The sequence below is a fragment of the Ailuropoda melanoleuca genome, chromosome 3 (genome assembly GCF_002007445.2).
Source record: "Ailuropoda melanoleuca isolate Jingjing chromosome 3, ASM200744v2, whole genome shotgun sequence".
Taxonomy (NCBI): domain Eukaryota; kingdom Metazoa; phylum Chordata; class Mammalia; order Carnivora; family Ursidae; genus Ailuropoda; species Ailuropoda melanoleuca.
Window position 1 is genome coordinate 6826815 of NC_048220.1, and position 25088 is coordinate 6851902.

The 25088-nt window shown below is 41.0% G+C and overlaps 2 protein-coding genes across 9 annotated transcripts in view; both read right to left on the reverse strand.

Annotated features, from left to right (window-relative positions):
- The window catches only part of PGGT1B (protein geranylgeranyltransferase type I subunit beta), a 53869-nt gene extending 46439 nt beyond the window's left edge, over positions 1-7430 (reverse strand). Inside the window, exons 1-2 of one of the 4 annotated variants that reach the window (XM_034655884.1) lie at positions 7272-7408; positions 1803-1947 (exon numbers count right to left, since the gene is read on the reverse strand). Coding sequence is in view for 2 of the 4 variants with exons in the window: in XM_034655883.1 (XP_034511774.1) it covers positions 7272-7411 (140 nt within the window). In the remaining 2 variants the exon portion in view is untranslated. Of the gene's footprint in view, positions 1-1802; positions 1948-7271 lie in introns of all 4 variants that reach the window. The other 3 variants (XM_034655885.1, XM_034655883.1, XM_034655882.1) reach the window with 3 other exon arrangements.
- Positions 7431-9339: 1909 nt separating this feature from the next.
- Positions 9340-25088, reverse strand: part of CCDC112 (coiled-coil domain containing 112) — a 29350-nt gene continuing 13601 nt past the window's right edge. For 3 of the 5 annotated variants that reach the window (XM_011227581.3, XM_034655888.1, XM_034655887.1), the window contains 8 exons: positions 24657-24778; positions 21476-21565; positions 19636-19711; positions 18847-19237; positions 14623-15036; positions 12462-12557; positions 11383-11501; positions 9340-10773 (listed from right to left, as the gene is read on the reverse strand). In XM_011227581.3, coding sequence (XP_011225883.3) covers positions 10731-10773; positions 11383-11501; positions 12462-12557; positions 14623-15036; positions 18847-19237; positions 19636-19711; positions 21476-21565; positions 24657-24778 — 1351 coding nt within the window. In that variant the 3' untranslated portion in view covers positions 9340-10730. Of the gene's footprint in view, positions 10774-11382; positions 11502-12461; positions 12558-14555; positions 15037-18846; positions 19238-19635; positions 19712-21475; positions 21566-24656; positions 24779-25088 lie in introns of those variants that run through there. The other 2 variants (XM_034655886.1, XR_004623955.1) reach the window with 2 other exon arrangements.

The following is a 25088-nucleotide window of genomic DNA, read 5'->3' on the forward strand; positions in this document are numbered from 1 at the left end:
TTCAGTTTTGCTGTAAATGGTTATAGTCAGATATAATTAATTAAAATTATCTAATAATTTAGTTTGTTAAAGCATTATTATAGAAAAACAAAGGAAGCCAGAGAAAAGTGGGGAACATGAGGTTGTCGATACGACAACCTACAGAGGCTGGATAAATCAAAGATCTTCCTGTCAATAAAAAATATATGATTAGAAAACATCCAAAGGGTTATAAAAATAACCTCATATTCTTTTCTAAGTTAAGTACTCTCTCACATTTTTTTAGCTTAAAATCATTAAGTCCAAAGAATTCAAGTAATTTGCTGGAGATTTCCACACACGATAACCAGTGAACAGTACTTTGGAACTCTGAGTCGCAGGGTGGTGTTCTCCACAGGGGTGTTTCTCAAACCTGGCTGCACATGAGAATCAGCTTAAAAACAAACATCTAGGAGTGCCTGGGTGGCTCAGTCGTTAAGCGTTTGCCTTTGGCTCAGGGCGTGATCCCAGATCGAGCCCCACATCAGGCTCCTCTGCTGGGAGCCTGCTTCTTCCTCTCCCACTCCCCCTGCTTGTGTTCCCTCTCTCGCTGGCTGTCTGTCAAATAAATAAAATCTTTAAAAAGAAAACAAACACCTAAAACACCACCAATAAAACACAGAGAGGCCTAGGTCTTACTCTATGATAGTGAAACGGAAATTCTAGGTGGAAGTGGGGTCTGTGTACCTGGTATTGGGGGGGGGGCGGTGTGGGAAGCTTCCCAGATGAGGGTCATGTGCAGCCAGACTTTAAAAGCACTGCTCTAGGGGCACCTGGGTGACTCAGTCAGTTAAGCGGATGATGTTTTTCTTTTTAAAGATTTTATTTATTTGAGAGAGAGGGGGAGAGAGCACAAGCAGGGGAACAGCAGAGGCAGAGGGAGAAGAGGCTCCCCGATGAGCAAGGAGCCCAATGTGGGGGCCCAATCCCAGAACCCTGGGATCATGACACTTAACCAACTGAGCCACCCAGGCAGCCCAAGCCTATGACTCTTATTCTCAGCTCAGGTCTTGATCTCAGGATCTTGAGTTCAAGCCCTATGTTGAGCTCCATGCTGGGTATGGAGCCTGTTTAAACAAGAAAAAAAAAAAAAGGCACTGCTTTAGAGCAGTGATGCCCCAGGGGACATTCTAAAGACATTTTTGGTTGTCGCTAGAGGACTAGGGTGCCAATGGCAGCTAGCTGGTAAATGCCAGGGATGCTGCTAAATGTCCCACCTCCAATGCACAGGACAGCGCCATTCAACAAAATGTCAGCAGTGCTAAGGGTAAGTAACCGTGCTCCAGTCACACTGTCACCTACACAAAGTGTTATATGAATGATCTGTTTTTCATTTTACTTGCTTCTGAATATGGATGCAAATACCAGAAATCAAGTCGGTTGCTGGTATACTACTTTAAAATCTTGCCTACTTAATTATTAAAGGCTTCTGAGAGTCCAGTATTTTCCACTCCTAGCAGGTGAGACTAAGGTTTATAGGATTAACACAGCTCTAGTGAAAAGCTTATGCTTATGAAGTGAGGCACCCGGTGGCGGCTGGCAGACAGAACCAAGAAGTCAATTTGGAGCAAATGTCTGGCCTTCCTCTAAGACAGGCTGGGAAAATACTCCTTTCTCACCACACCAGAATTCTCAAGCAGTACTAAAACTCGGAGAGGAAGAGAATTAAGTAAGGCATAAGAAAAACAAAGCAATTTTGGGCTGTGGGCCTCTGAGAGAAATAATGGAGGGTTTTATGGTGCCCCAGTGGGTGCTACCTGGGGTTTGGACTGCTGGCAACCCACCTGGGGGCAGGGGTCTAGAGGGGAAATTGTGCGAAGACACGTGCCTCAGGCCGGTGAAGGTACTTCGACTCTGTTAACTCTGGAGGGCATTTGTTTGTTCTTCTCCTTCCTTCTCTTCCCTAGAATTGGACTCTGAAATGATAACCTGAAAAAGCAAAGTAAGCCAGCCACGTCTCCTGCCCCTTCTTCCACTCTGAACAACACCTACGAAGAGTGTATCTTCCATGGATGAAACAGTAAAGTTTTGTCTCCTCTAAATCAAGTTGCTGCCCCACTGGATGAATTCACGGATGGGAGGCATCAACTAAATGATGTGTCCAGATCTCCAATTATCCAGACTTCAGAATAAAAATTTCAGGCTTAAAACACAGCACCAACACCCCCCCCCACCACCAATGATTAAATAGTGGGGGAAAAGAAAGGAAAACCAGTCTGGGCAGTGGAAAAAAGAATTGAGCGATAGTAACAAATTTCCTGTGCCGGTAAAGGAGTAGTGTACCTGTTAGGCTAGAGCAGGCAAGCGACCATTTGCGAGTGTACGGGACACACTGATGTATGGGCACTGACTAGACTCCCTAACTTTGGATCACCTGCTCGGCCCCCTTCTGCCAGTACAGTCTCTCTGCCGGCATCTCCGAGGGTCTTTAACACGTGACTGCATTCCTGCCTAGCTCTCAGGTGGGGCTATAACTAAATCATACTGCAAAAAGTTCTAAAATTCTGAGCATTTAGAAGTAGAAATATTTAGAAATAGGAACACAAGTGCTCAATAAAATTGGTAACGGTGGAAATGATGAGAGCGCCTTAGAGGACAGATGGAAATTAATCATGAAGTTAAAATACACAACACACAGAGGCCCCAGTAACACGGTGGAATGAATGACTGAAACCCTGCAGGAATGCTAGAATTGTAATTACTACTTATCTTTAATATTTTTCAGTAGCTGGCTTGATGGTAAGTAGTTTTAAGTATAGTCACACATCTTTGGAATTATTTTACATGCAAAATAATTTTTCAATAAGAAATGTTTACTGAGGGGTGCCTGGGTGGCAGTGTTCTTAAGCGTCTGCCTATGGCTCAGGGCGTGATCTCGGCGTTCTGGGATCGAGCCCCACATCAGGCTCCTCCACTGGGAGCCTGCTTCTTCCTCTCCCACTCCCCCTGCTTGTGTTCCCTCTCTCGCTGGCTGTCTCTCTCTCTGTCAAATAAATAAATAAAAAATCTTTGAAAAAAAAATGTTTACTGAACATCTACTACAGACGAGGTGTCATGACAAAAACGAACAAAACAAGCCTCCTAACCTTAAGCAGGTTAAATTATGGAAAAAAATAAGTAGCTACATAATAAGTACTATTATAGAAATCACCTTCAGGGCACCTGGGTGGCTCGGTCGGTTAACTGTCTGACTTTTGATCTCAGGGTCATGAAATGGAGCCCTGCCTCACTTGGTGGTGGGCATGGAACTTGCTTAAGATTCTCTCTCTCTCTCTCTTCTCCCCTCCATGTTTCCACCCTCCCTCCCCAAGCCAGCAGCACTCTTGCTGTCAAAAAAAAAAAAGAAAAAGAAATCATCTTCCTTTCTAAACCTAATCCTTTTGCCTCTTGCTTTCTAGACCAGATAGCAGTTCCAATCCTAGAATCCTGGAACTCCTCCTTTTTCCCATACTCCTTCATTCTAACCCACTCTGCCCCAGCATCTGGTTCCCAGACTACTGCACACTACAACAGCTCCCTAACTGGTCTTCCTGGTTCTGGTCTGGTCCCACTTACTACTACAACAACCAATCTCAAATTCAACAATCACTCTGAAATGCATATCTAACCAGGAAGATTCACTGCTTGGCAACTTTCCATCACTTCTGTGATATCAAATTCAAATTTCTTGACCTGGCACACAAAGCCTTCTGTAATCTGGCCCATGCCTGCCCTCCAGAGTAAATTCCTACCACAACTGCCTTACAGTTTGAACCACTATTAGACAAATGATTGCAGTTTCTCTGCTCAACACTCACTTACCTACCTTTATTGTCTTGTCCATTTGCCAATAATCCATCCCCCAACTCCCCAAACTAAACACATTCTTTAATATTTAGCTTCAAGGTTACTTCTTCCAAGAAGCCATCTCTGAGACATGTCTCTCTCTTCAGGTTGAACTTAGGTGTTTCCAGAATATCCTGTGAATACCACAATCATAGTGCAAACAAATTCAAGTGTGGTCAGGGGATCGGCAATATCAGCATCACCTGAGAACCTGCTAGACCTGCAGGACCTTAGACCCCTCCCAGACCTATGCAATCAGAATCCGCATTTTAACAGGATCCCCAGGTGATTTACGGGCACATCAGAGTTGGGAGGCACTTTCACGGACCTGTTTGTACATCTATCTCCGAGCAGGCAAACAGTCTCAAACTTCAGTGTGCATGAACACCATCTGGGATGCCTGTCACAACGCACACTGGCAGGCCTGCACAGCGCTGATGCAGAACCGGGGAGGGGCCCGAGTACTTGCACTCTTACAAGCATGTGATGAGGTCACTGATTTAGAGCCTCCCGCCCCCACATCACGCTCTGAGAAACATACCGCCGAAACTGCAATGTATTTCAGATGAGGGAGCGAATGAAAAAGCAGAGTAGTTGCTAGATGGTAGTCAGCTGAGCAGTTAGAAAACAGGCTACACAGGGGAATACGGAAGGACACGTGAACAAAAAGACTAAGCAGACTGTGATGTCCTGTAAAATAAAAACCAAAAATCTAAACCCTTCTTTGAGAGCAGCTGGATCTGTAAAAATAACATACATAGAAAATGGTCAGTATTTTGTTCTTCGATTAAAAAACCTCCTTTAACTTCCATTACCCAAATACAAATGGCAATGACAACTTATGACCAAAAAACTCTCTAAGCCACTCACAAAAAAGCAACCTGTTAATGCACAAAGCTCACACTCCAAGGTTTAATATTCACATGTAACTACTGCCTTTCAGAAGTTAATATGGAAAAAGCCACAGGTGAAACAACAAATACTTTATTTTCATAAAGCCATTGTTATTAGAAAAATAAAAATTATTTAGTCCTATTTGTCAGACTAAAAGCAACAGGGAAATGAAGTAATTTTGCCAAAATAGTGGGTCAGAAAATAAGTGTCTAAATGTCTAGTCCGTTATCAGCCTTCCTTAGAGTCACCTTTGTCACCTCTATCCGTAAGAAGGCACACCAAAAATCACCGGGTTGCACTGCATCCCTGTACCCAAACAGTAGGCATTCAATGCATGTCTATGGAATTAAATAGCAATACCAAGTTAAGATCTGTGACTTAGCAAACACATTGTTTTATCTGAAAACTAAACTCCAAGCTCCTTCATAAGCATACAATTATAAATCACATACACCACAAGTACTTAATGCTAAACTAAGGAAAGACTGAATCAGGATAGAGAAAAAAAATCACTACAAAAACTGCTATGTGTACATTAGCTTAAATGTGGTTAAGTGTGCCATAAGAAAACAGGAAGTAAAAAATATTCTACTCAAGTGATAAACGTTAGGCATAAAAAGGATATAATTAATATTTCTTAACTAATGCACCATGGCATTATACACTATCATCTAATACATAATGCCTGGTGTAGATTCTAAGATTATATTGAAATTATTAAATTAGTTGTTCAATCAGACAATTTTTGCAGTTTTACTTATGCTATGAGCACCATTACACAGTTTACCAACATGCATTAGTATATATGGTTTTGTCCATGCTGGAATTTTAAGTAGAGCAATCAAACACTGGCATTTTGAATTTAGGCACAGACCTAAAATGATAGCTACTAGCAAAGTTCAACTGTTTAACAAGCACCATAAGATGGAAGATTTTTTTTATCCAAATGCTTTGAATTCACATAAAATTAATCCCCATAAAATGTGTGATCTAGTAACATCATTTGTTTCATCGCGTATCATTCCAATCAATGGAGTGAGTTTTGGAAATCTTAATTTAGGTTTAGGGATGTGCTCTGCCAGTCAATCAACACCTGTGGATAGAGAAAGGAATATAAATAATGCTTCACTCTTTCTTTTGCAAGAATGTGTTCATTATTCAGGGCTCAGCTCACATTATTCAACAAATATTTACTTCGTGCCTCTTACATGCCAGATACTGTTCAAGGTCTTAGTGCAGTACTGCCCAAAAGACTTTCCGGGACGATGGAAATGTTGAAATAGCAACAAAAGCTACTGCCCAATGTGGTGACTGAGCACTTGATATGCAGTGGCTACTGCAAACAGAACTGAATTTTTAATGTTTTAATTTTAATTAATCCAAATTTAAACAGCCAAATGTAGCTAGTGACTACTACATCAGACAGGGCAGCTCTAGTATCATACAGGTAAACTAGAGAAAGATCTTTCGTGAAGTTTACAATCCCGCCTGGAAAAAAAATATTAAACAAATAAACCAATAAATATATAATTTCAGGTGGGTGACTGGAAGGTGTGCATCTTTTTTGGGAAGGCCTCTCTAAAGAAATGTGGATTAGGTATCTGCCCTTCCTACATGCTCCCACTAACCCTTCGCTAACACACTAACAACACACATTAACCCTCTGGGGCACAGAACTCTACTGAAACCACTTGTCTTGTTCAGCCGTACTCCAGCACCTATTATACCAAATTTCTAGAGCACTCGGCAGAAGTAATCTATAAAACTTACAAATGTGACCCAGCCATGCAATGTTCAAAATACGCCAGAGAATCAGAGTTCAAAAAATACGGAGAGATTAGAGCAAAACCAATCGGCTCTCTTCTTATCCAGTCCCATGCAGCGTTGGAATCTCACTTCAAAACACAGCACTGCAGAGCAAGGACCGCCTCCTTCTTTTTCTCATCCCGAGACTTTTACTCTGAATGACTAATTCACAGTTTTTTAGCCGCAGCCAAATCACACTCCTCAGCCAACTCCAGCTCACAAGGCTACAGCAAATACACTTTTAACAGGCTGCTTCACGGAACACTGCACCTCTTCCGCCAACCTTCTCCTACCCTTACATTTACAATTCCTGGAAAGTTAATTTCTACTCAAACCTTACAGGCTCTGCGCCGCTCCTATACATCAAACAGCATACAGATATTCAATTCAGAGTTAATAACGTTTTGGAGGAAAGAGTAGCACAGGAGAGGCTATTCACCTAAAATACGAAGACAAAATGATTTGTCTTTCTCCTTCTATACTCGGAAGGAATGAGGCCAAGTGATTCACAGCCTCGTAATGGGAATAAAAAGGAAGCTCAGAGTTGACAGGAAAAATGGTTGGCAAATGATAAAGGCAGAAACTGGAGGTTCCGCAAGCCCTCGACTTACTGCTGCCCCAATCCTCCCGCCATAGCTCGGGGGAGTGAGGGTGACTGCAGACCCGCCCGAGAGGAGAGACACCCGGCACTGCCGGTGCCCACCCCGTTGCCCGTGGCCACCAGTTACCTGCTGGTCTCGAGCGAAGAATAACGCTCGGGCAAGACCTGGAGGCAGCGCTGGAAGAACCGCACGTGCCGGTCTCGCAGGAAATCCAGGCGCTCTCCCTCGCCGCTCCCCGCCGGCCGCTCATCCTCCGTGGCCGCCATGCTGCTACGGAAGCGACGTCCGCCGCGACCCGGAAGCAGTTGGCGCGCGGCGAGAAGGAACCCCGAGGGGCGACCCGGGGCTGGTGCGCGGGGATGGGCCGGTGGGTCCGTGCTGGAAACCCCTCGCTGTGAACAGTCTTATGCAGCGCTTTATGCCTCGGATTTCTCTCTAGACCCCACCTTTTCTATTCTGAGCCTCACAGGCTTGGAGACCCCTCTCAAGCCTTGTAAAACTGAGCCCACAAATCCCTGCAGAACTTTTATCCTCCTCTGATATTTGAAAGGAAGTGCAAGGTCAAAAGCTTCTAGTTCGCTTTGAGACAATCACGGCCCCAAACGATGGTATATATGAAAATGGATGGATCAGAATAAATCCTTTTTGGAAGGCCCCAGTTTTAACTGAATGGATGGGGAGGCTGGACCTTCACATCAAGCTGTGGAGATAAATGTTCATTAAATAATTATTGACGTTTCCTAAATTCAGAGACGTTCCTAGTCCTCTCTAGGATACCAAAAATCACTTAATATATATATACACACACACACACACACACACTATACACATATTCACATGTGTGACTGCATCATTTTCTTTTGCAAGATTGTACTCTTAATGCTTGAGTCTGTGTTCATCTATCAATGTTGCATCAATCTGCCATAGCAAACCAGCTCAAATGTTCTCCAACTACCCGTATACTAAAAAATGAAATAACATGCTTCTAGCTTTATTTTTTTTTTTAAAGAGGAACTTAATTTGCTTCAGCCATATATTATTCCCTTTAAAAGTTCACGAGGCAGTCTTTGGGGAAAAAAATCCACCAAAAGATCAGGCTCAAACCTGGGTTCTCTACAGTCAGCTAAGCTGTTTGAGTGTAATTTTAATTGTTAGCTTTCTTAGAAAAATCTACTTAAAATACATACCGTGTGGGCTGGAGTTATCTTCTACCTATTTAATAACCCAAAGCACCTAATTTTAGGTAGTAGGAACTACTTATTCACAGGTATTCCTCTATGTCTTTAACAAATACTGCATTACCAAAGGGCTGGATATGGGCGGAGGGCTGTCCTTGGGGCTTCCTTACAAACAGGGAGGCCACACTCCTTGCTTTTCAGGTATGCCCAGTCTAGAGGAGTTTTCACTGTTATCATAGTTAAAATCTTTCTCTCTCGCTTACAAACATGCACCACCAAATGTCTGAGCATGTTCAAAGTGGGGTCATACCACACACATTTAATTTACCAGGATGAACATTGCAGTCTATACATGCTATGTATGCGAGAGAATCCTATTCAACTGGGCCACTGAAGGGAACCCAAATGTTTCATCTGATTCTCAGCTCCAGAACCACCAATCTGAGACAAATTCTACAGTGGACTCACTGAGAGATAATATAATATGCCTCCAAGGTACGTAAAAGGGTTTTCATGGGTGATTTTGACCACACAGGATTGTTGGCATATGCACGACAGAATCCAACCTCTATGTAAAATGCCACTCTATGTTATTGGGTAAGAAGAGCTCAAGTTTTCTAAGTATAGGAACGATAAAACATCTGTATAATTGAACACTATTTAGCCATTAAACAATAGTTTGAATTCTATAGAAACATAGGAATGTATAATGTAAAGTAATTAAGTATAGTAAATAAGATGTACTCTATGACTGTAGCTATTTTAAAATATGCAGGTATATTTTTGGAAAAAGTTACGTGGAGTGATGGAAGTATGGGTGCTTTATTAACATTTACCCTTTAGGGTTTTTTCTAAATTTCTTACATCCTTTTTAAACCAGTATAAGAAATGTTTATTTATCTCTTCTATGAGCCTATAACTGAAGATACTATTAATTATGCTTATTCTGTACCTTTTATAGAGAGGACCCATATAGTAAACCCCTCATTTATTTTAGATTCAGTTAGAAGGACTGGTTTTGTCAAGAAAATTCCATACTTTTATTAAGAAACAAACAAAAAAACAGACAAAAAGCCATAAAATCACCCTACCCGGTATACTCCCCTTAGATGCAGGAAATGGAAAGGTGCCTTTGCGTGCAAGAAAAAGCAACATGTTCAAACGCCATATGTAAGAAACCTTCTTTTGTGTATCTTGTAGTAGTTTCATTCTGTTTTAAAAATCTGTTGTCCAATTCAGTATTTTATTTCTAAACTGCCTCCAATCGTTTAAAAAAATAATAGAGAACAAGGACTACAAATAAAACAGGCATTCCTGATTAAGGATGCTTTATGTGATTTCTCTCATTTTGCACCCATAGTTGTGTAATCAGAATTCGGTTTCCAAAATTTGGAAGCCATCTACTTTGATGATTAACTGTGAAATAAGTAAAAGTTACTACTAATAGTACATTTCTGAGTCATTTGACCTAGATGTATCAAGTTATAATTAAAGATATTCTAAGATAAAAGTTAAAAGAAATGAGTTTCCTATATTTATTACATATATGGTACCTTTCCTATAAGACGGGAACTGATGAAAGTTAGGAACTGAGATTTTATAATATGAAAAGTTGAGTCAGATTAAGTTCAATGGTGTTTTCATGTATAAAAGTTTGGAAATTTTAAAGTTAATTCTTTTGACCAAATATTTTGAGCCACACAGAAGCAGTAAAGAAAACTGCACCAGCCAGGATGTGAAAGACACAAGGTTTTATAAATGTGTGACATCCAGAAAGGCTAAAGGGAAACTTGGAATAGCTAAAGGAAACCAAAAAGATATCGATAATACAAATAATGGGATATACAGAGGTGAAGCATATTTTTAAAATAAATATTTTCTATATGAAACAAAGCATGCTTCCAACAAATACAAAATATTTATTACACAAAAATGTAGCAACTGACAAACGACCAATGTGTTAAACTTAGAAAAGTACTAACTTATTTCCCCCAAAAAAGGAAAACGTTTACATTTTTGTTACTTGAGCTAATTCACCTCCAAGTTATAAATGTTACAAAATTTTTGTTTAAAAAAAAAATGTTCCTCTATGATTGTCCCATTTTGCTATGCCATGACAAAAACAAAATATCTTTGAAATGTTCTGAGTATTTAAATGAAATCATGTTTGTAACATACACTTAATCGGAAAACGTTTACATCCATAATAGGCCAACATACACATTGAAATACCCTCTAAGCATAAACAGAACTACAACAATGCCGCATGAAACTCGGTACCTGTCAATTTACATACAACACAGTTATCAATCTGACTGGGGCTAGTACTATTTAAAGAACATGGTTAGGGACTCTCTCCTGGTATGAATATGCTGACATTCTCAACTTGAATACCAGCTTCATTATCTCATATTCTTTTGTCAAGTCCTTGTCTCCAGGTTGGAATAGCCCTACGGAGAAGAAGGAGGGCAATTATAAATACAAAGGGAATTTTAAAACAATCCTAATTAATTAAATTCTATGGTGGACTCACTGAGAGATAATATAATATGCCTCCGAGATAAAGTAAAAGGCTTTCCAGGGGTGATTTTGGCCACAGAAGCTTGTCAACGTATGCATGACAGAATCTAACCCCCATGTAAAATGCCACTCTGTGTTAATTAGGTAAGAAGCATCAGTAGCTCAAGTTTTCAACGTATAGGCATGATAGAACACCCATATGACAACATTATTTAGCAACTTTTATCAACTTTTCAGTGTAAAACATAGCATATATAAATTGTATAAAATATAAACATGTAGTTATTAAATTATTATAAAGTGGGACGCCTACGTGGCTCAGTCGTTAAGCTGTCTGCCTTCAAGTCAGGACGTGATCCCGGGGTCCTGGGATCGAGTCCCGCATCGGGATCCCTGCTCTGCTGGGAGCCTGCTTCTTCCTCTCCCACTCCCCCTGCTTGTGTTCCCTATCTCGCTGGCTGTCTCTCTGTCAAATAAATAAATAAAATCTTTTTAAAAAAATTATTATAAAGTGGACACGCACTCTAACTCCTTTTTACCTGTGTGGGATATGCAGAAGTGGCCCAGAGCCTGTGGGTCCCGTCTTTTTGGTCCGTTCCTCCCAACCTTTCGTAGCTCTGTAAAGCCTAGAGGGATCTCTACTAACGTTGTTTTCAACCTGTAATCAGAAAGAAAATGAGTGCCAGTTAATTTATACGAACTATTAAGTTTGGACTAGTGAGTGAGATCTTCAGTAACAACAGCAAGCAGTTATAAGAAACATCCTTGAAATTAGCTGAACAGAAATAAAACTGTTAATAACCTTTTCAGCAAACTTCTGATTGTGTTCCAGAGCTAACATAAGATCCGGACTCCATCAATTTTTTTTTTTTTTAGATTTTATTTATTTATTTGAGAGGAGAGAGAGAGCACAAGTAGCAGAGTGGCAGGAAGGCAGAGGGAGAGGGAGAAGCAGGCTCCCCACTGAGCTGGGAGTCCGACACGGGGCTCCAGCCCAGGGTCCTGGGATTGTGACCTGAGTTGAAGGCAGACACTTACCTGACTAAGCCACCCAGGCGCCCCTGGACTCCATCAATCTATTAGTAAACTGTTAATTTAGTTCCCTTTTTCTAGTTCAATTATTTTATTCTGTTTCCACTGTTGTTCTATTTTTTGTTTCTATTCTGAGGGAAATGTAATGCAGCCAAGTATGATAGTGGTATAGCCAGACAATAAATGTAGGATAAATAACCACTAGAAGTCCTTCGTTCCCATGAGTCACCAAGCTCTGTAGTTCTGTGTACTACCAGGGAGATTAAGCAATGCTCCCAGCTGCCATAGGTCTAAAACAGAGGCATACAGAGAAAAAATGAAAAACAGAATGAAGAGTAGGAAGAGAAAATTAATTCAGGGTAAAAGAAAATAAGGTGCTTAGAATGTGAAATGGCAGAATTCCAACAACAGTTGCTGAAGTTGTGCTAAGCTGTGCTTTGTAATATGTAAATACCCAAGGACGAAATCTAGAGGAAGTAATATAGAAATAGAGTTCTGGATATAAAGAAAATGGTTTTTATGCTTGTCCCCATACAAATCAGGAGTTGGGATAGTAACAATAAAAATAAATCTCAGCACACAGCACCTTTTCTTTTAATTTTGCCAGTTTTCTTTGTTTTTCTGCCTTTTCATCTTCCTTTAACTGTCGATCTAGAATTTTCAGTTCGAGTTTATGTAAATCCTAAAAAAATACACCAACAAAAGCAGGGTAACGTTAAGAAAATAAAATTCATTAGAATTTATTTCAAAGGTCAGTTGCTTGCAAGTAAAATTAAATTACCCTAAATATCAATACTTCAATATTAACCTTTTCCAACAAAGGCTAAGAGCTGTATTTATCCTGAATATAAATATAACACACGCACATCCTTTCTGAAAATCACTTTCTTTAGCTATCTCTTGTTTTATTTATAGTTCAAGCTAAAACCCCTTTTAATAGTTGAGCTAAATCCATTTTCACTTATTGATACAGATATATCTGGTTTTAGATCTCTCACATATTTTCTGTTTTACAGGATTTCTTTTTTTTTTCTTGGTTTTTTATTGTGCAGCCTGCTGCCTTTTTTTAGGTGGTGGGCAGTGGGGAGAATGCATGGGATATTTTGTTATTTAGGAAGATTTTTACATATGGACAAAGGGAAATTCCATTAATGTGTTTTTATCTATTATTTTTCTTTGTATTGCCCTTATTTTTTGCTTTATGACAGTTGCGGCTATGTCTTTTGATGCATATAGCAATTCATAAGCATTATTTCATAACAGTCATATCTCATTTTTAAAAAAGATTTTATTTATTAATTTGACAGAGATAGAGAATACAAGCAGGGGGAGCAGCAGGCAGAGGGAGAAGCAGGCTCCCCTCTGAGCAGAGAGCCTGACATGGGGCTTGATCCCGGGACCCTGAGATCATGACCCGAGTCAAAGGCAGACGCTTAACTGACTGAGCCACCCAGGTGCCCTCAGTTATATTTCATTTGAACCCTTTTTCATTTTAAAGTATCCTTCCTGGGATGTCTGGGTGGTGGAGTTGGCTAAGCACCTGACTCCTGGTTTCAGGTCATGATCTCAGGGTCATGAGACTGAGCTCTGCGTTGGGCTCCACGCTTAGCAGGGAGTCTGCTGGAGATTCTTTCTCCCTCTGCCTGCCCCTCCCCCACTTTGCACACATGCACATGCCCCCACCCCCTCTCTCTCTAATAAATAAATCTTGAAAAAATAAAGAAAGAATCTTCCTGGGGCACCTGGGTGGCTCAGTCGTTAAGCATCTGCCTTTGGCTCAGGGCCTGATCCCGGGGTCCTGGGATCAAGCCCCACATCGGGCTCCATGCTTCGCTAAGAGCCTGCTTCTTCCTCTCCCACTCCCCCTGCTTGTGTTCCCTCTCTCGCTGGCTGTCTCTCTCTCTGTCAAATAAATAAATAAAATCTTAAAAAAAAAAAAAAGAAAAGAAAGGAAAAGAAAGAATCTTCCTTATCTTTTTAAATACTTATTGGACTGTATTACACTTTAATAGTAAAATCGTAAACGCTTTCTTCGATTAGCATTTTTCTTGTATGTGTTGTTTTTAACTCCACTATTATCCCCTAGCTCTCAGCAGTAACTTTGATTCCCTTAAGTATATACTGAATTTCTACACTGTACCAGACCCTAGGGTACAAGGATGAACAAAAAGGACAAAACCTGTGCTCTCATGGAACTTTCATGATGATGGGGAGATGGACAGTGAACAAGTAAGCAAATCACCAGGGGGACAGGGCCAGCCCGTCTGGCAGAGAAGACAGGACCTGCGTGGCCTGGCCCGTGGCTACCTTTCCAGCCTCGTCCCCTGCTGCTTCCCATCTCCTGTTTGGTGCCCTGAGACTGCTGCCATTCTTCCAGGTTTCCCCCCAAACCACACTGCGACCCTCCTGTGAGCTGCCATTCATGCTGTTCCCTCTGCCAGAAAGGATGCCCCCCCTTCTTCTCCTTCAAGGCTCCCCGCCAGCATCACCTTCTGTCTGACACCTGCAGCTCTGGAATGCTTTCCTCGCTGCCTACCTCATGGAGTCCCCAGCCCACCACCTCCATCACCCCACTTCCGCGCGGTCTCACGTCTGTCTCTCCCTGGAGACTATCCTCTACTAGAAATCAGGACTTAGTTTTGACCATTTGAATGCCAGGTGTGAGCCCCTTTTTGCTGACCTCAGTCTGGAGGTCCCACCTCTACGTGGGGCCCTGGAGGCGTATCCAGGAACCATTATTCACTCACTCGTTCTTGAAACCTGGAGATTTCGTCGGCAGCAGTTTTCCTCTTTTCTGCCTTTTCCGTCTTTTCCCTCTTCTCCTTTTCAAGTCTCAGAAGTTCTTCCCGCTCTTTCTTCTGCTGGGCATAACTCTCCAGGAGCAATTTTAGTTTAAACTGGCGTCGGCGCTCTTTCTGCTGCTGCTTCTCTTTCTCTTCTTCTTCTTTCACCTGGGAGGTGCACCTCACTGACCTTTCCAGACTCTTCTGCTTCTTCCACGCTTCCACTGCCAGTTTCTGCTTCTTTCTTTGCTCCTCTTTTCGCTTTTGAGTTTCTTCCATTTTACTGTGAAAGAGCAGAGAGATGTTCTCCGCCTTTTCCTTTAACTTGAACATTTCCTCCTTCTTTTGCTGCTTTTTGGTTTTCCAGTTCTGGATAGACTAAACGATTAAACAAAAAAAGACAGCAAGAGAAAAACATTTTTAATAACCAAGAGCACTTGAAAAGGCAACCTCAAATCCATCTTTCTAGAAAGAATATTGTTTGCAGGATGCTGGCTGCTTAGGTTTTAAAGCATTTTTTTTCCCCTAAGCAAATGCAATTTTTTTTTCTACTTCATTTTTTGAAAAAAAAAAAAATCTATCTTTTAAACACCGAGTAGTGGTTTATTCTTTTGGCCTTCGTCTTCCTCTCTGAATCCCCAGGATCACAGGGACTGGGCCTCATCAAGTAGCCTCCTCTCCATTACCCCTTCATTTGCGTTCATGGGGAAGAGCCCTTTCTTCTGATCATCTCACTCTGCTTTCAAACCCTCTGTCTAGGCTTAGAATACTTCCTAAGTGACTTTTCTCTGGTCAAATATCAGAAGGGGGGGGCGCCTGGGTAGCGCAGTCGTTAAGCGTCTGCCTTCGGCTCAGGGCGTGATCCCGGCGTTCCGGGATCGAGTCCCACATCGGGCTCCTCTGCTGGGAGCCTGCTTCTTCCTCTCCCACTGCTCCTGCTCATGTTCCCTCTCTCACTGGCTGTCTCTCTGTCACATAAATAAATAAAATCTTAAAAAAATATATATCAGAAGAGGAATTGAAAGTGGGCTGCTTGAGAGCATGGGGCCTGAAGCCAGCGGTTTAGGACCAAAGCCTGGCTCTGCCATTCAGGAGATGTGCACTTGGATGAGCCACGAAACTTCTCTGACCTCACGTCGCTCATCCGTAGAAGCGGCGGGTAGTAGCTCTCAAGCAGGGCTGTTGTGAAGATTTGGTGAGTCAGTGCCTGGCACACCAGGATTCCCAAGTGTGACCAAAAAAAAAAAAGGAACATTGCTATATTGCATTTATGGGTATATAAATATTATTTAAAATTCCAGCAGCCTGCTAGCAGCCATAAAGGATACATCTCCTGAATTACTTTCCCCTCGAGTCAGGAAACTGTTTCTTCATCTTTTCTCACGAGGAAATAGATCCCTACGGTGTGTGAAGTGTATGCCAGGCAGCGTGATAACTAAAACAACACCAAGTGCCATCAAGAACAGAGTCTCTCAAAGAGCAGGTCCACAAAAATACCAGGAATTCGCGCCAGACTGTAAATCAACGTACTGCTTCCTTCAATGAGAAAGTCTACTAAGGAAAAACAAAGTGAACTGAGCTGAACAGCGTGCTTGCTGAGTACTGGATTCTGGTGCAATGTATCCTACTGGAAAGCAGCAACCGTTTGCAAACGAACGTCCAGTCCACGGACCAAGTTTGAAGAGCAGGGCTCCAGGGGAGATCAGATACATAAAAGAGGTATAAACAAGGGGCGTCTGGGTGGCTCAGTTGCTTAAGTGTCTGACTCTTGATTTCGGCTCCAGTCATGATCTCAGGGTCGTGGGATCGAGCCCCGGGCTCAGCGCTGGGTGTGGAACCTGCTTGAGATTCTCTCTTCCTCTCCCTTCCCCCCACCCCCTCCCTCACACTCACTCTCTCTCTCAAAAAGAAAAAAAAAAAAGAGGTATACATGAGCTGTCTCTGAATTCTGAGGGGACTTCCTGTGTCTGAGTGGGCAAGCAAGAAGTAGCATCTGACCTGGGCAGATTTTGATGGGCTGGGAGTGGAGGAGAAAAGAAAGAATGGAGGCTCCAGAAAGAACAAGACAAGCAAGGGTACTCGGGCCGGAAAGTTCAGAGCATGTCTGAAAATCATTATCCTCAGTTGGGCAAAACACAGGACGTGTTAAGGGAAGTGGGAGATAAAAATGGAAAATTTCCTACTCATCATCTTTTTTTTTAAAGATTTTATTTATTTATTTGTCAGAGAGAGAGAGCACAAGCAGGGGGAGCGGCAGCAGGCAGAGGCAGAAGCAGGCTTCCCACTGAGCAGGGAGCCCGATGCGGGGCTTGATCCCAGGACCCTGGGATCATGACCTGAGTTGAAGGCAGACCCTTGACCAACTGAGCCACCCAGGCGTCCCTCATCATCTTTTTTTAAAAAGATTTTATTTTTAAGTAATCTCTACACCCAACATGGGGCTCGACCTCCCAACCCTGAGATGTGGAGTCGCACGCTCCTCTCACTGAGCCAGCCAGGCGCCTCTCCCACTCATCACCTTAAACTCAGTAGAGTTAACACTACATTCCTGATACTCTCCCCCAAAGTTCCCTCTTCTCCTCAACCTGACACCCCACCCACCTTACTCCTACATTCAATCAGGCGTCAAACACCAGGAAATAAACCGAGAAGAAGAGTGAGCTAGAATCCAGGTGGTTCACCTTTATTACAAGAAAGCCCTGTGCCTGCTCCCCTTCCCTAGAGAGGTGGCTGAGCTTGTAATGGAATACCCTAGCAGCCCTGTGAAAACACAGATTGCTCCCTACACCCAGCGTTCAGATTAGGTCTGGGGTTGGGGCCTGGGCAGTTCTAACAAGTCCCCAGGTGATGCTGACTTTGCTGGTCCAGGGACCCCGTGTTTTCAGTATCCTGGAAAAAAAAATCCCAAATAATTCTTAACAGCTCATTATTTTGAGTTTTTAAAAATGACTTGTTTCAGGGCACCTGGGTGGCTCAGTCGATTAAGCATCTGACTCTTGATTTCGGCTCAGGTCATGGTCTCAAGGTCATGAGATTGAGCCCCGTGACGGGTTCCGTGCTGGATGTGGAGCCTGCTTAAGATTCTCTCTCTCCCTCTCCCTCAGCCCCTCCTCCTCTCCCTGCCCCCACCATGAGCATGCATGTACGCCCTCTCTCTCTCTCTAAAAAAAAGATGACTTATTTTAAAAATTTTTCTTCAAGTCCCAAATGTCAATTTTCCCACATTCAACTTGTTTCGAAAGGAAAAATACAACAAATGAACCCAGTTATTTTTTCTAAAATTTTAAATTGAACGTGGCATCGACATTTCTTTAATGCTCCCTGGGTACGTCCTCTGTTGGACAGTCATACTTTTGCTATCAAGCCAAGCTAGCTGATGTTTATTACAGCGGAAGTCTACAAAAAAGGGACTCAGACTCAGACTATCTAAACCCATGGGACTCAACCAGGGGCAATTCTTGCTCTCCAGGGGACAACGGGCAATGTCAGGAGACATGGCCGATGATCACAACGGAGGGGGTGTTCCTGGCACCAGAAACACTGCTAACCATCTACAATGTACAGGACAGCAAAGACGTCTCCAGCCCAAAGAGTCCACGGTGCCACGGGTGGAAAGTCCTGATTTCAACCAAAGCCAGAATAATATTATCGTGAAAATGGAACCTGTTCTGTATTTGTTGCCAGTAGAGTTACTCTTTTCTCCAGGGTAGCCAACATCTGGAGTCTTTTAAAATAAACAAGGAAGCTTAAGCTCCAAAACTCCAAGAAACTTTTAAGAACCAAAGAATCTTTCCCTACTGCCTCTTTATTTTCTGTTGAAAACAATCTGGCCTTGGTGGTAAGATGACTTATACCAAAAGCCCAAGCGGCTCTGGATTTCCCACATTTCGGGCGGACACGGAGGGTTGTGCCCACCGTCAGAAGCTCTCTGGCCTGCTGTTGTATTTCTGAGGGTAGAAATGTTTGGCCCTGAGAAAGTTCAACTGGAGCGCCATTAGTTGGATAAAATTACTTAACTTCTCACCGCCTCAGTTTCCCTTCTATGGGACATTGTGGGGGGGGACTATAAACACACTTCACAAGTGGTTGTCAAATTAATGATCCATGTTAAAGAGTCTAAAAGCACAGCACCCAGAAGACAGGAACAAGAAACACACAACAAAAAATAGCTATTGTCATGATTATTACCTCTTTTTTTCTTTCTTCCAGGGCTAGAAATTTTTGATACCATTTCTCATGCTGCTGAACTTCATCCTGCGTTCTTCCAGGAAGGTTTTCTAGAACTTCTCCCATAAACGTTGGCTTCCCTTTATGTTTGTTTCTCACCTTCACAAAGTTCTGGTGGTCACAGTCGTCCCAGCCCCCTTGCCGCCCTCCTGTTTGCTGAAGGAATTTTTCAAAATCTACCACTTCTTCTGGAAGAGTGCTTGGCATTACTGTGTCTGCAGGAAGCTTGCCGGGCACAGCTCTGAAAGCCGTCTCTGCTCCTGGGTTACTCAAAGCCCATGTGTCAATTTTTCTTGATATGGCACTCAACTCATTATTGGTGGTTTTCTCTTCTTTAATAAGCTCTTCATATCTAAAATTTTAAAGGTAAACTTTGAATAATATGATACAAACCATCCATATTGACCTTGCCTTTTTCCCCCTCAAATTTCAATATTCCCCTTTTTGTGTCATCTTCTCAACTTAAAATTATTAACATTATAAATCTAAGCCTTCAAAGAGTTTCCTCAGAGGGGGTAAAAAGCCATCTTTCCAATTCTTATTTGGGTTTTCTATCTTGTCCAAATATAAGTGAAAATTCACTTTAAACATAGAAAGCAATCTAAAACCCAAAACAAGAGAGGTGTTATACTGCTCTTGTGTAAGACTAATAGTAAATACAGAAAAATAAAATGGTTTGTGTACAACCTAGTGGAAAGGTAATGAAAAATAAAGGTCAAAATTTTATATCAAAATGAATTTAAAACATACATCAACCTCTGCTCTTCCTTAAAAGTGTTAATCGCATTTTCAATTTCTTCCATCATTTCTCTGAGCTTTTCAACAACTGTAAAAAAACAGAACAAAAAGAACATGGAAAGACTGTTATGTCATATTTTAGTTGGACTAAGAATAAAATGTCAGGAGAAAATGGAATGTTGCCTTAATTTAAAAACATTTCTTAACCTAAAGCATAAGACGGTTGTGCATTTATAAAGCTAATGTTTATGACTGCAGTTTTTTTCCAATGATAGCTTTACGCCTGTGCTCACGTATTATTAAACCGTACTATCGTTATTTTTCCCACAGAAATGTTTTATACTACACACACTGCCTTGTGACAAGCAGTCTTCATTTAACAAAATGGGGTTAAATACATGTGGTTAACTTCCCACGTCAATTTCCATATGTCCCCCCTGCCATTCTTTTCATGGCTTCATGGTATTTCATTGTCTACAGCTACCCTAAGTCATTTCGTTAATTCTCCAAGTGATGAGCCTTTCGGTAGATACAATGCTGTGGTAAATATTTTTGTGTCATGATTTTGCATGCTGAAGTGTTTTTAGACAATAACTGAAAAGTTTGAAATGCCAAATTAAAAAGTATGCGCGCTTTACAGTATGGACAACACTGACGCGCTGTCCTGCAGGGAGGCTCTCCCCACTTACGGTTCCCGAGCGCCCCCTTCCCGTGCACCTTGAACCGTTTCCAAATTGGGTGACGAAATGGATCCTGACTGATTTCACTGACATTTTTGTGATCATTAATGAGCCTGAGCATTTTTTTCCTATGTGTTTTGTATTTCTTTTGCTATAAACGAGCCCCCGATCATCTTTACCCATTTTTTCCATTAGGTTATTTACCTTTGTTGCTCCAATTTGTCAGCAATCTTTTCATGTTATGGACATTAGATTTTTAAGTTACGTATGTATTGCTGCTACTTTCCTAATTTGTCAACTTTATGGTTTCGGGGGTTTTTTTGGTGACGTAGTCAGTTATGTCTACTTTAACTCTGTGGGTTCTGATTGTCATTCTTAAAAACTAGAATACACTTATAAAAATATGAACTCATATTTTTTTCTAGGATTTTTACAGCTTCACATATTAGTTTAATAAATAACAATTAGGATAGTCATAGTTACCATTTTTCAGTACTTCCTGGGTTATCAACACTGGACAAGTGCTTCATATGCATTGTCTCACTTTATCTCCCCAAGAATCCTGAGGTAGGACCTATGATTATCTCCATTTTACAGCTAAGGAAATAAAAGCTCAGAGAGGTCAAGTAACTTGCCTAAAATCACATAACTAATAAGTGATTTGATCCTTCAGGAATGGATGTTGGTGTATGCAGGGAGTAAGGACGCCATTTCATTTTTTTCCAAATGGCTAGCCTTTGTCCCAATACTGTTAACCTTTTCCTTATGTATTCGAAATGCAATTATTTGAAAGGCGATTATTTCCGAATCAAATGGTGGGAAAAGCACTAGGCTAGGAATCAGGAAATTGGTCTTTTTCCTCTGTTAGCTGAATGTGAACTCCTCTGTATCACAGTTTCCATCCTGTCCATGACACTATTATCTGTTCTACCAACTGCAGAATTTGTGAGGACGTGATAAGCATTTTAAAGGTAAAGCAACTACATAAACACCACTTGTCACAGTTAATTAGCTAATATATCTTTACTGATCCCTAACCAATAATACAGTCTGGCCTAGCTTCATTAAGGCCAAACAGAAAAAGTGCTTATTAGCAGAGTATATAAATATTTCTAACAAGCAATACCAAATGCTAATACAGAAGACAGAACACGAAATCTAAATTCACTCACAGTCGGGTGTAGGCTTCACATCTTTTAACTGGTGCTGAAGTTTCTTTACATTGTTATGTATTTTGGCCAATTGTTGCTGGATTTTTGCTCCTACAAGGAGAAGTATGTACTTTTAAATAACTCTGTGACAAAGGTGGTTACAACTCAGGGCTCTACACATAAGCTGATCACTATCACTTAGTAGAAGACAGCCAAGAGCAATTAAATAAAGAACAAAAGATGGTTATTTGTCCCAAAACAGCCTCGACTGGTTAAGTACCCTTGCTCTAACTAAAGCATCTCCCAATTTCCTCCAATACGTAAAGGCACAATGGGTTAAATCTTACCAGAAAAGGAAATGTTCATTCTCTCTCTCTCTATTTTTTAACTCTTTGGAGAGTGAGTGATCGGACACTGTTCTAAATACATGGAACAGTAGCTCAGATGTAATCACGTTTTGTTCTAAAAAAGTTTTTTTTTTTGTTATAATTTATAGAAATAGAATTTGATCTCTACTGTTGGAATATTAAAACTGTCTACCCAATATTAAGTCTATGAATAGCGACAAACTTCCTGATGAGAGTTAATGTCATCTAACCACATCCTCCCTCATAGGGGGTCGGTGAGACCCGCTGGTGTCACGGTCATGGCCTTGAAGAGGCGCCCAGCTGCCAGGCAGTGGTACCTATGCGACAGGCTGCCAAGCTCAACCGAGGCGCGAGCCTGAAGGAACATGCTCGGCCCACAACAGAATCCAGATGAAGGTCTCAAAGACGCTTCCAGATGTTCAGTTTCAGCAGCAGAAAGACTGGACTCTTCCTTCATATTTTCTTTCTAAAGTAATAACCTTACTTTAATGTTTATTTAAATTATTAAGCTAATATCATATATTCACATTTATATACATACATATATACATATTCATATAATAGTATTACTTTATCATCGTTGAGTACTTTATGTGCCCCCTCTTCTTTTTTTGCAACTTTTCCACAAACAAGCATGAAGCACCAAACAGCTGTCCAAAAGTCCTTAAAACCAATCATTTTTTAAAAAAGATTTTATTTATTGATTTGTCAGAGAGAGAGAGAGAGAGCATGCACAAGCAGGGGGAGCAGCAGGCAGAGGCAGAGGCAGAAGCAGACTCCTCCCTGAGCAGAGAGCCTGATGCGGGACTCAATCCCAGGACCCCGGGATCATGACTTGAGCCGAAGGCAGATGCTTAACTGACTGAGCCACCCAGGTGTCCCTTAAAATCTTTTTTTTTTTTTTAAGTTTACCTATAAGCCCAGAGCCAGTGCTAATACCCAAAACAAACCTCACATATGTATATGTGACTTTGGTTTGTTCTTTTTATTTTTTTTAAATTATTTATTTATTTATTTATTTAAGTAATCTCTACACCCAACGTGGGGCTTGAACTCACAGCCCTGAGATCAAGAGCGTTCTTCCGACTGAGCCAGCCAGGTGCCCCAGGGTTTGTTCTACTTCCTATTAAAATTCAAGAGTTCCAAAAAAGCAGAAACATATCCAATGTATATTACAGGGTCTCATTCGTTCACTGTTGGAACTCTAGGTCGGGCAACTTCTCTAGCAAAGTGTAGTAACTAGGAAACAGTTCTCTTATTTTGTTTTTGCCACAGTTTGACCAAAGAAAGTGATACTGCCGTAGGGCAAATGATTCCTTAATTATTCATTTGGAACAGACAGTATGTATGGGCCACCCATTAAGTATTACACAAACGCAGGCCAAAATTGTGGCATGATATTTGAAGCAAGGAAAAGGTATTTACTACTCCTAAGTTGTAATATGGCAAGAAGAAACTTCTATAAACTTATACTGAGACAGTGCATTCCTTCCTCTCCTAGATAAGATAAACACAAAGTGTGACTAAAGGGAGGCAAAACTGTACAACAATGGGAAAAGAAAAGATAGAAATAAAATTGCCTTACAAAAGGGAATGAATGTACAGAAGGGAGACACTCCAGTAATGGCATGACCACGAGATAGAAAGATCAGTCTCGGGGCGCCTGGGTGGCTCGGTCAGTTAAGAGTCTGACTCTTGATTTTTGGCTCAGCGGGGAGTCCACTTGAGATTCTCTCTCCCTCCTCCCTTCCCCCTGCTCACACTCTCGCTCTCTCTCTAAAATAAATAGATAGACAAATAAATAAATAAATAAATAAAATCTTAAAAAAAAAAAAGATCAGTCTCTTAGTCATCTATAAAAGAACTGAGAGAAAGTAAGACATATTAAACTAGGGATGTTTAGATTTCTCCATAAATCAGAGAGGAGAACTGGACATTTGATAATTATATTAGGTCCTGCTATCATCCCAACAGAAGACAAAGAATGGTTCTCGCCACTACCTGACAGATGACTTTTTACAATACTACAGTCTTACATTTTGAAAGAAAACATTCATTAAGAATTTCTTTTAATTGGCTATAAAGGAGCAGAGGCAGTGTAATTTTTCTATAAGTCTTAATAGTTCATAAAGCTTAGTTGATAACCATTATTTTTCCTTTATACAATGCTGAGCAGTTTTTTTTTTCATTACAACATAAGGATTTTGCAACATATAACATCTACAACAAAGCAAGATACTTTTATAGAATCCTTTTCTTAAGGGCAGCATTTAGTACCCTGTTAACAATGATTAATACTCATGACAAACACAAACATATTCACGGTGCTTTCTCATATATTTCCTCACTGGACGCACACACAGCTCCCCCGAGGCGGAAATGGTAGGTTTTCTATCACAGACAAGTGAACTCAGGTTTAAGCAGCTGTGTGCCTTCCCCACTTCATACCACTACTAAGTACAGCTTCTGCATCCATTGATGTCGACTCACTCGGTCAACAATACCAGGGTGACGAGCTAGAATACCAGAGAGCCCAGGAACTGATTTCCTTTCATTTTTAAGAAATTTTAATAGCATTAACTGGTTTGGCAACCAAAAACCAAAACCCTCTTTTTCCTCTTAAATAGAAAGAAATGTACACAGAGAACAATCCAGTTCGAATAACCAAATCGCGACCTGAAAAAAATCGATACACATCCCTAAAAGGCAGACGTATTACCAACAAGAAAGTATTTCGATAGAGAATATAACACAGTCAATGCACAAAGACAGAGCAAAACAACTACAACTTGATGTCACTCAACAGTTTGTAGCTCATCGTGAACTCAACTTACTTTCTGATTTCCTGCTGTTAATCAATTTATTTTCCAATTCTTCCAGCATACTGTGCTCACTTCTGAAGTCACTCTTTTGGTTGTAGAAATGGCTGTGTTTATCTTTTTCTATGTTAATAACTCTTTAGGAAAAGAAACAAATGGCATAAACATGATTTAAATATATGTTTAATTGTTTAAAATATGAAGACACTCATTATAATCAGTACTTACAGATGGATTAATTCAACTAAGGAGCCCAAATATAATTATTAGAATTAATAAGAGTAAGGAGTCAAAACAGTAGTTAGAAAAGGGTCAAGTTCAACTATACTCGAGTAATTTGAATTGCTGTTTAATTTACAAAATGTGAGTTTCAGAAAAGGCAGTCATGCACTTGCTTTGGAAATGCAGTAGTGATCTGGCTCTTGTTTCCAACTCAATCTTACTGTG